The sequence below is a fragment of the Ornithorhynchus anatinus genome, chromosome 5, assembly GCF_004115215.2.
Source record: "Ornithorhynchus anatinus isolate Pmale09 chromosome 5, mOrnAna1.pri.v4, whole genome shotgun sequence".
Taxonomy (NCBI): domain Eukaryota; kingdom Metazoa; phylum Chordata; class Mammalia; order Monotremata; family Ornithorhynchidae; genus Ornithorhynchus; species Ornithorhynchus anatinus.
This window is the reverse complement of record NC_041732.1, coordinates 48,817,038-48,829,671: the sequence shown is the minus strand read 5'-3', so window position 1 is coordinate 48,829,671 and position 12,634 is coordinate 48,817,038. Positions and strand designations below refer to the sequence as shown.

The 12,634-nt window shown below is 50.8% G+C and overlaps 1 protein-coding gene across 1 annotated transcript in view; it reads left to right on the top strand.

Moving 5' to 3' along the window:
- SNX1 (sorting nexin 1) overlaps positions 1–7,306 on the top strand; it is a 45,211-nt gene extending 37,905 nt beyond the window's left edge. Inside the window, exons 11-15 of the mRNA XM_029065477.2 lie at positions 498–703; positions 4,404–4,547; positions 5,426–5,506; positions 6,069–6,140; positions 6,856–7,306. Coding sequence (XP_028921310.1) covers positions 498–703; positions 4,404–4,547; positions 5,426–5,506; positions 6,069–6,140; positions 6,856–6,906 — 554 coding nt within the window. The 3' untranslated portion in view covers positions 6,907–7,306. The remainder of the gene's footprint in view (positions 1–497; positions 704–4,403; positions 4,548–5,425; positions 5,507–6,068; positions 6,141–6,855) is intronic.
- Positions 7,307–12,634: the final 5,328 nt, after the last annotated feature.

Sequence of the window (12,634 nt, the reverse complement as noted above, 5' to 3'; positions counted from 1 at the left end):
CCCCTCAACTCCCTTTCCCTGACAGAGTTGGCCTTGGAGCCAGCAGTGCTAAGATCAGTTTTTTATCTTTCTCTCTTCCCTTTCCACCTCTGCTACCTGCTCATCAGCACGTAGATCAGAAGGAAATGAGAAAAGGAGCTTCTGGGAGGTCGGGACGGGGGCGTGGGTGGGGAAACGACCCTACGGCCAGAGGAACAGAACCCAAAACGGCCTCCGTTAGTGGATGCCTTAACTATTACTATGGTATTAAGCCCTTTTGTAGGTGCTGAGGTAGATATGAAATAGTCCTAGCTGGATTTGGGGCCAGCGGCGATGGCTGACTCCTGCGATTGCATTCTGGCCGACCGAAGAGACAGGGTCAGTTCTTCCTCCTTCAGAGGTGCTGAGCAGCTGCTCTCTGTAATTGCAAAAGACCTTTGGCTCTTGTTTATGGCTTGAGGAACATAACCCTCTCCCAGCGTCTTGTGACGAGTGTGTATGTGCGTTCCTTCACCCAGAGTTAGCACTGAATACAGCCCAGTTTGCCAAGAGCCTGGCCATGTTGGGAAGCTCAGAGGACAACACTGCCCTCTCCCGAGCCTTGTCCCAGCTAGCCGAGGTGGAAGAGAAGATCGAGCAACTGCACCAAGAACAGGCCAGTAATGACTTCTTCCTGCTGGCCGAGCTCCTGAGCGACTACATTCGCCTCTTGGCCATCGTCAGGGTAAGCACCTGTAAGACCGCTCTCTCCCCCCGAGGCTCACCCCAGCAGTGGAGTTGAGGATTTAGAGATGGTCGGAACCCTTCCTGATTTGAGCCCCCTTGCCATCCCTCTCTCTGAAGGTCTGGTCCAGTGACTGATGGGTGACCCGCCTCTTACCCTCTCCTTAAAACAGGCCATGAGGTTTTAGACAACCTCCAGGCAAGGGTGAGGGCAACTTCCCGGGCAGAGACTTCCTCCATCTCTTTTGAAAACCAAAAAGTTTTCATCTGAACGGCAGCCTTTCCCGCGGTAGAAAGTCTCGTCGGTGTTTAGTGTAAGCGTCGAGGTAACTAAACCGGAGCGGCTTGGCACTCCATGGCAGAATGGATTATATCTAGTCTTATCGGGTCCCGGAGCCGAAGGAGCTCTCCATTTGATGCTCTTTCATCCTGGGCTGACCCCTCCAGGTGACGTCCCCTAGCATCCATCAGGGCAGCTGCAAAAAGCTGGGTGGAAGAGAAGGGAGAACTCCAGCAGACAAGGATTGAAGTGGACAAAACCAGCCTGGTGTCTCCATTTCTACCGACAACATTCCGCAGGACAAGCACTCCCTGCCAACTTGAGCTTGACTTTAGAAGGAGGCTTGTCTTGGGCAGGTTTGAGTGCGACTTCAGCGCTAGTACAGACTATGGGAGGCCATCCCAACAGACTGAATCAATGGAGAAATACTCAAAAGGCTTCTCCATTCCTTGTTTTCTCCATATTCTGACAACAAACACCCTGGGCCCACGTGTCAGGGAAAGAAGAGAATGGGGCTTAGCCTTCAAATGGGCTTGCCCTTTGTTGGGGGACGGTAGGAGGGGAATCTCAGGCTATCCCTGCGGGACTTTTCTTAGATAAAATGGAGACGGCCTGATCAGAGCAGGCTTATCTATTTATACCCAGATCTGCCCAGGACGAGCCTCATGCTAAGGTCAAGCTCAAGTTAGCAGGGAGTGCTTGGGTTGCAGAGCGTTGTTGGCAGAAATCCAGGCACCAGGCCGGCTTTGTCCACTTCAGTCCTTGCTCGCTGCAGTTTTGCCTTCTCTTCCACCCAGTGACATTACTTCTCCCTCGTTGACTCTGTGCCCACTTATTCCAAGCCTGTAATTCCCTCCAGAAGACCCCAATCTCCCCATTCCTCCAGCGAACTTGTCCCTACTCTGACTAAATTGAAACATTAGGTACGAGATCTCCAAAATGTCTCCCTCACCTCCACCCTCCCCCTGTCCCACATGCCCCCTCAGCCTCTCAAGAAGGCAGCTCTTGCTGGCTTTCAGAAATCCCCCAGCCCCATCCCTTCTCAGCTACTAAAAACATTTGTATCCGCTCTTCTTTCCTCCCCGACTACTGTCTTCAGCTACTTATTCTGATGCCTCCTTTACCGCTGCCTTCAAACAGTCGTACATCTTCCCGATCCTAAAACGCATTCTCTGGATTTCACTGCACCATCCAACCATCAATCATTGGTATTGATCAGACACTGTGTGCAGAGCGCTGTCCTAACGTTTGGAAAAGTGCGGCAGTTGCCCACAAGGAGCTTGCAGTCTACAGGGAGAGTCCTACACTTAAATTACAGCTAGCCTAAGTATACTTACCTAAGTGCCATGAGGCTAGGGTACACATTAAAGTGCCTAAGGTATACATTGCCAAGTGTGTGAGTAATACAGAGGGTAAGGAAGATAAGGGAAATGAAGGGCTTAGGGAAGGCCTCTTGGAGAGGTGATTTATAGGAAGGTTTTCAAGGTGGATTCCCCTGCAGAGCAACCACCGGAGTCCCGTGCTTCAGAGAAGGATGAGTGTCCCCTGGCAGGCAATTAGCCATCTTTTCTGGCGTCCTCCTGTTCCCTGGGTAGCACTCTCAGTGAAGTCTGACTCGGCACCAGTGAGCCTTGATAGAAAGGGGAGAGAATCTCCAAAGGCATTCTATCGGTTGTGTTTATTGAAGGCCTGTTGTGTACAACAGCACTGAACTTAAAGGCTTGGGAAAAGACAGTAGGGTTAAAAGACTTCATCCTTCTCACGGGAATCTTAGTGGGGCGACTAGACACAAAGGGACAAGAGCTTCGAAGGAAAATGCATGGAAACCTATTGAAGTGGATGAGTACTTTAATTATAAGGTATGAAAATCAGTATGTATGGATTTCTGTGAGTATAAGTACTGAGGACAGCAGTTGTAACTACGGGCCAGTAAACTAGCCTAGACCAGAATAGGTCCGCCCCAGGATGATTGGGCTTTAAGGTAGTCGGGGGGAAGGGCTATTAGTGCCCGGGGGCCCTGGACACCCCAAGCATCGTTCTGGAATCCATGCTAGCTCTCTAGAGAACAGGCCTGAGACCTCTGGGACTTAGATCGCATGTGAGTACACGGCTGATACCAAATTAGAAGTAATGGGGAAATCACGTGCCTCTGAATAATTAGGAATATATAATCAGTGGTATTTGAGCGTGTGCTGTGTGCAGAGCACTGTAATAAGCACTTGGGGATGATACGCTACAGTAGAGGTGGTAGGATGACTTTACTTTCAGTTAGTGGGCGCTAACCGAACGAGATCATGTGCAGCGCTGTGGCAGACCAGGCCCGGGCCTCTAAATAGTAAAAGTACTAAGCGCTTACCCTGTGCAGAATGCTGTACTAAGCACTGGGAGAGAATACACCGGTGGGAATTAGATACGATCCCTGGCCTTCGGTGGGGCTCACAATCTAAGATGACAAGGCTGCCCACTCCACACATTTGGTCGTGGCGCAATCAAGAAGTCTCCGATCTGGAACTCTGCCCCAGGGCCCCCTCCTGACTTGCTCCTGATTTAGGCCTGAATACGGGCTTCTAAGGGCCACCCTCGCCTTTAGTTTTTGAGGTGACGCCCAAGTCTGGTGGGTAGCAGATATCAGCCTGGACTTAATGCCAGTGCAGTAAGAAGCAGGGGACTGAATCTCACTCGCTTCTTCCCCTTAGCCTGTTGGTATGGCACTCGGCCCTCCTGTTCTGGGAGCGGAGGCGCGAGAGAGCGGCAGTGCATCACAGCTGCCTGGAGACTGAGTCAACCACTCTCGTCCTAGACAGACCGTGGGGAGGGATCGGGGTCTTCTCGGCAGGCTCTGCAGCCAACGTCTCTGCTGGGCTTTGGAGGAAAACCTGTTCTCAAAAGAGGCATCTTCTGGGGAAAAAAGGGGGAGCTTGGTTGAGGTGCTGACCCCAGCCTTAGGGAGCCCTGGAGTGTGGAAACTAGAACAGGACAAATTACTTGATATGCTATTAACAGGCTTCTTTTGTTAAGGAGTTTTCCTCCGCCAAGGCAGGGGGTGTACGTGGCTGGGTGGGCGGGGGGCGGCGGGGAGAGAGGCCAAACTGCCCAGCCCTTGAGGGTAAGAGACTTCGGTCATCTGCCGAGTCAAGCGTTCTGGGTGCGTCTCGGATGATGGGACCCGCTGACGGCATATCAGCCGGCTCCTCCGGAGACTAGCGGCAGGTTGCCTTAGGGCAGACGTGCTGGGAGGAGGTTATGAATGCCAATCCTCCTGCCTCAGCAACAGTACATGACTGCAAACCCCCCCACCATCCCCTACATATGCACACGCACATCGACACACGCTCCTCTGCCCCAGCGCACCGACTGGTTTGATGAGTGAACCGTCCCTGGAGGGAAGCAGCCACGGACATATTGGCTCTGCTCTTGGCAGGGGGCCTTTGATCAGCGCATGAAAAGTTGGCAGCGTTGGCAGGATGCCCAGGCCATGCTGCAGAAGAAGCGGGAGACCGAGGCCAGGCTGCTGTGGGCCAACAAACCTGACAAGCTGCAGCAGGCCAAGGAGGAGATCTCCGAGGTGAGTCCACACGAGCCCTCCGCTACGGCCCCACGTTGAGCCACACGGTCCCTAGCCCTAGGGGAAACTGAGCAGTCTTTGATCTCCCTTCTCTTTCCTTTGCTGTTTTTACCCTACCAGAGCGGTGAGGGGGCACTGAAGCTGGTAAAAGGAACAGTACCGTCTGAGCCGCAGAGAGAAAATCTGGCCAGCTTGGAACTGGCTCCTTTTCTAATGATCAGAAAAGAACATTTCACCCACAAATCAATCAGTCACTTTACTGTGTGCAGGGCACTGTACTAAGCACTAGGGAGACTACAATATAACAAAATTAGCAGACACATTCCCCCACCCATAATGAGCTTACGGGTTAGAGCAGAAATAACACTTCAAGAACTGCAGCATTCTATCAGAGTGAAGAATCTCTGTCGTTTGTCCACTGACGCCCTGCAGCTGTTCATCTAACTATACCATCCCCCTCTAGGCCTAGGCACCAAAGTCAGCACCCTGGGCTCCAGTCACACCCTGGCCCCTCCCAAAGGGGGGAACACTTGCTATCCAAAGAATCCCTTTCCACTGTAACCCAGGGCACTGGAGCAGGCTATGCGATTCCCTGGTTTTCTCTACAATTTTTCTCGTCCCCTGGAGTGGAAGGAGACTAGCTTGAAAAGATAGACGCCCAAGGCCTCCCGGGGCTGGTACCCTGCTAAGGAGGGCATGGCATTCTCCAACTCCCCAGTCCTCCCGGCCGCCCCGGGAAGGCCAACCAGTCAGATTTGGAGCATTTGGTCTGTCTCTAATGGGGAGGCTCCGGAACAGCTTATCTCTCCGCAGGGTGGGTGGGTGGGCAGCAGGGCATACACTCTACAGTACCCTGCGTTCCCCCCTCTTCTGTCCAGTGGGAGTCTCGGGTGACACAGTACGAGAGGGACTTCGAAAGGATTTCCACAGTGGTCCGCAGAGAAGTGATACGGTTTGAGGTATGGTACGGTGGATTCCAGACCCCTTGTTCCTGCCCGCCCCGGGCCGTCTTGACTTAATGGGCTCGTGTGCTACTTCTGTTTGGTGGCACAGGTCCTCTTCTCCCTCTCTCCCCCCCAACTCCAGTCCGAGCTTCTCTTAGTTTCAAGAGCCCTGACCTTGTTGACGTGAACGTCTTTGGTGTTTATTGAGCACCCGTTGGGAGTGGGAGAGAAGAGTATTGGTGGACACTTTCCTTGCCTGTAACAAACTTATAGGGTAGGGGGTACATCTGGAGGACCCCCCCCCCCCCCAGCCCCTTTGTATTATATCCCATGAAGTATTACTGCCCTGCAGCTCCTACCTGCAGCTACTATCACTTAGCCTCCGTCCTCGCCTTCTTCCCCAGGAGGCCAAAAGGGCCCGGTTGCTCATGTCCACCTGATAGCCGCTTCTCTCGTACAAATGTAGCCTCTCCAGTTATTGGCTGTGCTTCTGGAGGCCTTTAACTGTGGACTGAGATGAGGCGGGAATGCCGGGGGGTCCGGCTGCTCTCTAAGAGAGGGATCCTATTTCCTGCAGAAAGAGAAATCCAGGGACTTCAAGGATCACGTCATCAAGTACCTTGAGACCCTCCTGAACTCCCAGCAGCAGGTAAGTGCCTGTCTGTGTTGCGTACTCTGCCTGGGCCCCCGAACCATCCCCTGCCTTGTCTCCAGAGGCTGGCTGTGGTTTAGCTGAGGCGCCATTGTGGATGGGACCGGCTTTGGAGGGAAGCCGGGGGCGGGGCCAAAATCAAGTGTGGAAACTAAAGCCACCCCAGTCGCCAGTGCCGAAGGCATCCAGAGCAGGAGACTGTAGTTCTCACTGGAGACCCAAGCCTGGTCTTACTTATCAGAGGATTAGCAGGCAGTCCACTGTCGAGAAGGTGAGAGCTCTCCGGATCCTATCGCCCAGATCCAGACCGAGGCTCCCTGTCACAGGCAGAGTGGGCTGCTAGATCAACCTCGTCCAGACGGACTCTCGCCCTCAAACAGCCACCAATAGGGGATCCTTGGCTCCGAAGCACCAGGACGGCCGGCCTCTGAAGCTGGGCGGTCCGGTGTACGGGAAGCTCGAGTGGGGGCTGGGAGCAGAACTCTGCTCATACTGTGCCGTACTCCACGTCCTGGGGCTAGTTTCTTCCTCTTGCTGAGCCTCAGTTTCCCTTGGCTGTCAGGGCTGAGTGTTGTAAGATGCCGGGATGCTCTTTGGGGCCTGCACACACTGTCCCTGCTCCGCCTGGATGGACCCACCCTTCCTGCCAGCGGCTTTTCCTCCAGTGCTTGCTCACTCTCTTCTTCTTCCTCCCCTCCTGGCTTCTTTGCAGCTGGTGAAGTATTGGGAAACCTTCCTCCCTGAGGCCAAGGCCATCTCCTAATGGACCAAGGAAGCCAGAGCCCACCTGAACTTACGCTGCCTTTTATACACTATACCTCTCCACCTTTTCCTGATCCCAGTTACACATCCTGCCGAGCCTAGAGACTTAACCCCTCCCCCGGGACCAAGCCGCTTCCCAGTTTTCCCCAGCCAGTAACTCTTCTAATTGAATTTTTCATTTAACTTCCATATATATTTTCTTATCGAAGAGAATAGTTTCCTGCTTTAAGCAAAAGACCTACAGTAGGGAGTGGGATTGTGGGGTGGGGGTTATTAATATAAATGTATAAATAAATTGTATATTTTTCAGGATGTGGTTTAGGAACTGGGAATAACGTTTTCTGTTACTCCTGCTGGTGCCATGAAAAAAATTGTTAATAAAATATTTAAAAACCTGCTCACATGGACTCATTCCTCTTCTGTCTCGCTTTGGAGGGGAGGACAACGGAAGGGTTTGAGAGGGGTGGAAAGGAAGCTGCGTGGCCACTGGCATTTTAGTCACTTAGAACTAGCCAGTTAAAAAAAAAATTTGATGTTCATTTACATGCCGTAATCGTATTGAGCGCTTACTGTGTGCAGAGCACTGTACTAAGCGCTTGGAAAGTACAATTCAGCGACAGAGACAATCCCTGCCTCACAACGGGCTCATAGTCTAGAAGTATGTGGGTCACTCTATTCCTTCTCTCTGGAAGAGACTCCTTGCCTACTGGGAGTCTTGTTGAAATGGGGCACGAAGAAGCTGTCATTCGTCCTCGCTCCTCAGTTAAGTAGCTTGAGGGGGGGTGTATGGTGGGGAAAAAAACTCATTTGTATGTGACTAAAATGGCTAATGCAGGGCCAACAATCCCAGCCATATTGTGCACAGAAAAAGGCAGTCCCATATGGTGTTTGATGTTCCCCGAGTCCGGCACCATTTTATCTCTTAACTCCCTTGTCCTGCCTTGAAAAGCTTTGCTCCAGGAGCATCGCTCCTTTCTTGATTGCAGTGTCCCCTGCTGGTCCAATTGTCCATTCCAAGCACTTAGTACAGTGCTCTGCACACAGTAAGCGCTCAATAAATATGATGAATGAATGATTGGTCTGTCCTCAGCAGCTGACTTCATTTTCAGTGGCGGTGCAACTTTGAAGCTTTGTTACACGGTGTACTTAAAACACTTCCTCTGCCCTCCTTCAAACCCTTGCTTGTAAGCATCAGGTCACGATGACCCATTCTGCGAAAGTAACGAAGTCTTCCTCAACTGTGAGTTTATTCTCAACCAATAACTCTTCTTTGTCCCTCTGCGGTGAAGACCTGGGCCGAGTTCCACCTCTGTACCGAAGCAGCAAGTGGAAGGATGTTGTGGGGAAGAGAGGTCTCAAGGCAGCAAAGTCATTTTCAGGCCTTGTGGCTCCCCGCTAGGGAATTTGTACTGGTGGATTTCCTATTATCACAGGTCTCCATCCAGGTTGGACAAATAATGGCGGCACTTTATCGGCCGCCCGTCACCACCCCCCTCCCCCCCAAAAATACAATGCTTCTGTGGCTTTCTGTTCCACATCTTGGCTGTACATCAATGAACCTTACTGAGTGCTTACTGTGTGCAGAGCACTTGGGAAAGTACAATATACATGAGTTGGATCTGTTCCCAGGCCACAAGGAGCTTAGGGTCTAGTCTTGGGGGCCCAAGGCCGTGTGTTAGGGAGAATAATAGTAATAATGCAGTATTGGTTAAGCGCTTACTATGTGCAAAGCAGTGTTCTAAGTGCTGGGGTGGGATCCAAGGTGATCAGGTTGTCCCCTGTGGGGCTCAGTCTTCATCCCCATTTTCCAGATGAGGTCACTGAGGCCCAGAGAAGTGAAGTGACTGGCCCAAAGTCACACAACTGAAAAGCGGCGGAGCAGGGATTAGAACCCATGACCTCTGACTCCCAAACCCGGGCTCTTTCACGCTACCTCACATTCTGTTATCACTGACCAGCTTGAGCCTATCCCAAGGGAGGGAACCCTTTCAACCACACCCAACCACTCCCACTCCCTGCTGGTGGAACTGAGAAGCTGGAGGGAACCTCTTAAACCCCCAGCATTGAAAACTCCCGGATCTAAAAATCTCTAATTTTTTGGAACTTAAAGTTCATTTAGAAGGAGATCAATTAACGGTATTGAATGTGGTGCATGAGCTGTAAGGAGAGTCAATCGGTTGTATTTATTGAGTGCTTTGCTGTGTGCAAGAGCACTGTAATAAGCACTTGAGAAAGTACGATGCAACAATAAACTGAAGCACTCCCTATCCTCAGTGAGCTCATAGTTTAGAGGGGGAGCAAGATATTAATATTTATTGTAGAAAAATGATCCTGGCAGCAGAGTTATGGTTGGATTGGAGTGCAGAGAGAGGCCAACAGCAACAAGTCACACATTCTCTGCCCTGGAGGAGTTTACAATCTAAAAGGAGCTTTTTTGTTGTTTTTTATGGTCCTTATTAAACACTATGTTCTTTATTGGGTTTTTATGGCATTTAAGTGCTTACTATTGGTCAAATACTAAGGGTTGGGGTAGGTGCAAGTTAATTAAATAGGACCCAGTCCCGGTTCCCGGAGCCCAGACTAAGTAGGGGGGAGAACAGGTATTTAAACTCCATATTACAACTGAGGCACACTGAAGTGAAGGGACTAGCCTAAGGTCAAACAGCAGGTAAGTGGCAGATTACCCCACGTGAGGCTCACAGTCTTAATCCCCATTTAACAGATGAGGGAACTGAGGCACAGAGAAGTGAAGTGACTTTCCCACAGCTGCCAAGAGGCAGAGCTGGGATTCGAACCCATGACCTCTGACTCCCAAGCCCTTGCTCTTTCTGCTGAGCCACACTGCTTCCACTGCGCCGTGCTCCTTCCCGGAGCTATGAGGTGAAAATAATTTACGGAGGGCAGACACAGGAGAAAATAACCTGCAGTAATTCGGACGTGATGATTGACCCTCTTCACTGATGACAGTTGGGAATTAAGACTGTGAGCCCCCGTGGGACAACGTGATCACCTTGTATCCTCCCAGCGCTTAGAACAGCTTTGCACATAATAAGCGCTTAACAAATGCCATTATTATTCTTATTATTTGAGACCAAAGCTTCCATGGCACCACTCTCTTATCCTTACTAGCTGTGTTCCCTCTGGGTCAGTGAGTGCCACAAATGGGAAGTGCATTAGAGGAGCAGCGTGGCCTAGTGGAAAGAGCATGGGCCTGGGAGTCAGAAGATCTGGGTTCTAATCCCTGCTCTGCCACTTAATAATTACGGTTCTTTTTAAGGGCCTACTATATGCCAAGCACTGTTCTAAGCACTGGCATAGATACAAGATAATCAGATTGGACACAGTCCCTGTCCCACATGGGCTCACGGTCTGAATCCCCATTTTACAGATGAGAGAACAGAGGCCCAGAGAAGTAAAGTGATTTGCCCAAGGTCACACAGCAGACACGTGGCAGAGCGGGGATTAGAACCCAGGTCCTTCTGACTCCCAGGTCATGCTCTATTCACTAAGCCATGCTGCTTCTCATCACTTAACTTCTCTGCGCCTCAGTTTCCTCAACTGAAAAACGGGGCTAAATACCCATTCTCCCTCCTACTTAGACTGAGCCCCATCCGGGGCAGGGACTGTGTCCAACCTAATTGACTTGTACCTACCCCAGTGCTTAGAACACTGTGTTTGACACATAATATGTGCTTAACAAATGACATTTTAAAAAAAAGTGTGTGTACCAAACTTATTTGCAGCCAACCTGAGCGCAGCTTGGTGCTGATGCTGTGCCAAACCATCAGCCAAGGTAACCATCTCCATAGCCACTGTAGGCCCTTTGGGGCCCAGGCTAGCCAGCTGGTAGGAGAATTGCGTTGCCTGTCCATCTTGCGTCACCCGGCGCACTAAGCGGTTGTTCTAAGTGTTACTTGTGAGGGCAGAGAAGGGAAAAATCAAACTTTGAAAGAAGAAAATGGCTCCGGACCAAGGTTGATGCACCCGGGGGCCTAATGAGAAGCACTATTACAGCATTTAAGGAATGTGTTCTTGGAAAACAGGAGCTGTTGGAGAACCTCTGAAGGATGCCAGAGATTTCTGGAGGTGAAAAGGACAAAGGTAATTCTGACTTTTTTCCAAGGGGATTAAGAGGGGGAGGGTCTAACACTGAGATCTTAAATACTAGAAAACCAACAATTTGCGATGGCCTGGGGGCTAGCCATTATGTTCTTATGAAGCCCCAAATTTTTCCTCCCCTGCTTAATTTCCTCCTGCACTGCAGCCTGTTCCCAGGATTTAATCACAATTGAGGGAAATCGTGACAGCTCAAACCCAGAAGGTCTTGAAACCTCAAGGTCCATCTCAAGGTTAGTTTGGGGGTGGATCCACCTTGGGGGTGGGAGGGGTCTTAGTCTGATAGTGACCCTGTCACCTCTTTGCAATTGTATGTTAAAGAGCCAGGGAGAGGGTGGGAGAGAGTGGAGGAAGCCAGAGCCTGCCTGCTCAAACATCAAAGGCGTTTATCAATGTGGGGGTTGTTAAACTTTTCAGGATCCAGTCTCCTCCCCAAATCTGGCAGAAACCTGAGCTTAGTCAACTGCCCCTCCCCTTTCCAGCATGCCCCGTCTCCCCTTCCCCCAGTCCCCAGCCCTGGAGACCAGCTGTAGTGCAATTTCTGGGGCACCTCTTAATAATAATAATAATAATAATGTTGGTATTTGTTAAGCGCTTACTATGTGCAGAGCACTGTCCGAAGCGCCGGGGGAGATACAGGGTCATCAGGTTGTCCCACGTGAGGCTCCCAGTCTTCATCCCCGTTTTGCAGATGAGGTCACTGAGGCCCAGAGAAGTGAAGTGATTCCTAAAGTCACACAGACGACAAGTGGCGGAGCCGGGAATTCGAACCCATGACCTCGGACTCCCAAGCTCGGGCTCTTTCCACTGAGCCACGCTGCTTCTCTTAGCGTGGGCTAGGTGGAAGCTGAACATTTTCCCTGGTCCTGCAGGAACAGATTGCTCTCTGGCTGTGGGGAAGGGCAGGCTCAGGCTGACCGTTAGGGAAATATAATGTTTTGCCTCTTTCTCCAGGGACAGGAGCTCACTTCACTTCACTGTGCCTCAGTTATGTCATTTGTAAAATTCATACAATCGTATTTATTGAGCTCTTGGGAGGGTACAGTACAACAGGATTAAGGCTGTGAACTCCAACTGGGATAGGGATTGTGTCCAACCCAATTTGCTTGTATCCACCCCAGCACTTAGTACAGAGCCAGTACATAGTACGCACTTTAAAACCACCATTATTATCACTATTAATAATAAGGGTGGTATTCAGAGAAGCAGCATGGTTCAGTGGGAAGAGCACGGGCTTGGAAGTCAGAGTTTATGGGTTCGAATCCCGAATCTGCCACTTGTCAGCTGTGTGACTGGGCAAATCACTTAACTTCTCACTGCCTCATGTTCTTCCTCTTGACTCTATTGCCATTGTTCTTGTCTGTCCATCTCCCCCGATTAGACTGTAAGCCCGTCAAATCAAACGGCAGGGACTGTCTCTATCTGTTGCCGACTTGTTCATCCCAAGCGCTTAGTACAGTGCTGTGCAAAATAGTAAGCGCTCAATAAATACTATTGAATGAATTCTCTGGTCCTCAGTGACCTCATCTGTAAAATGAGGATGAAGGCTGTGAGCCTCACGTGGGACAACCTGATGACCCTGTATCTATCCCAGCGCTTAGAACAGTGCTCTG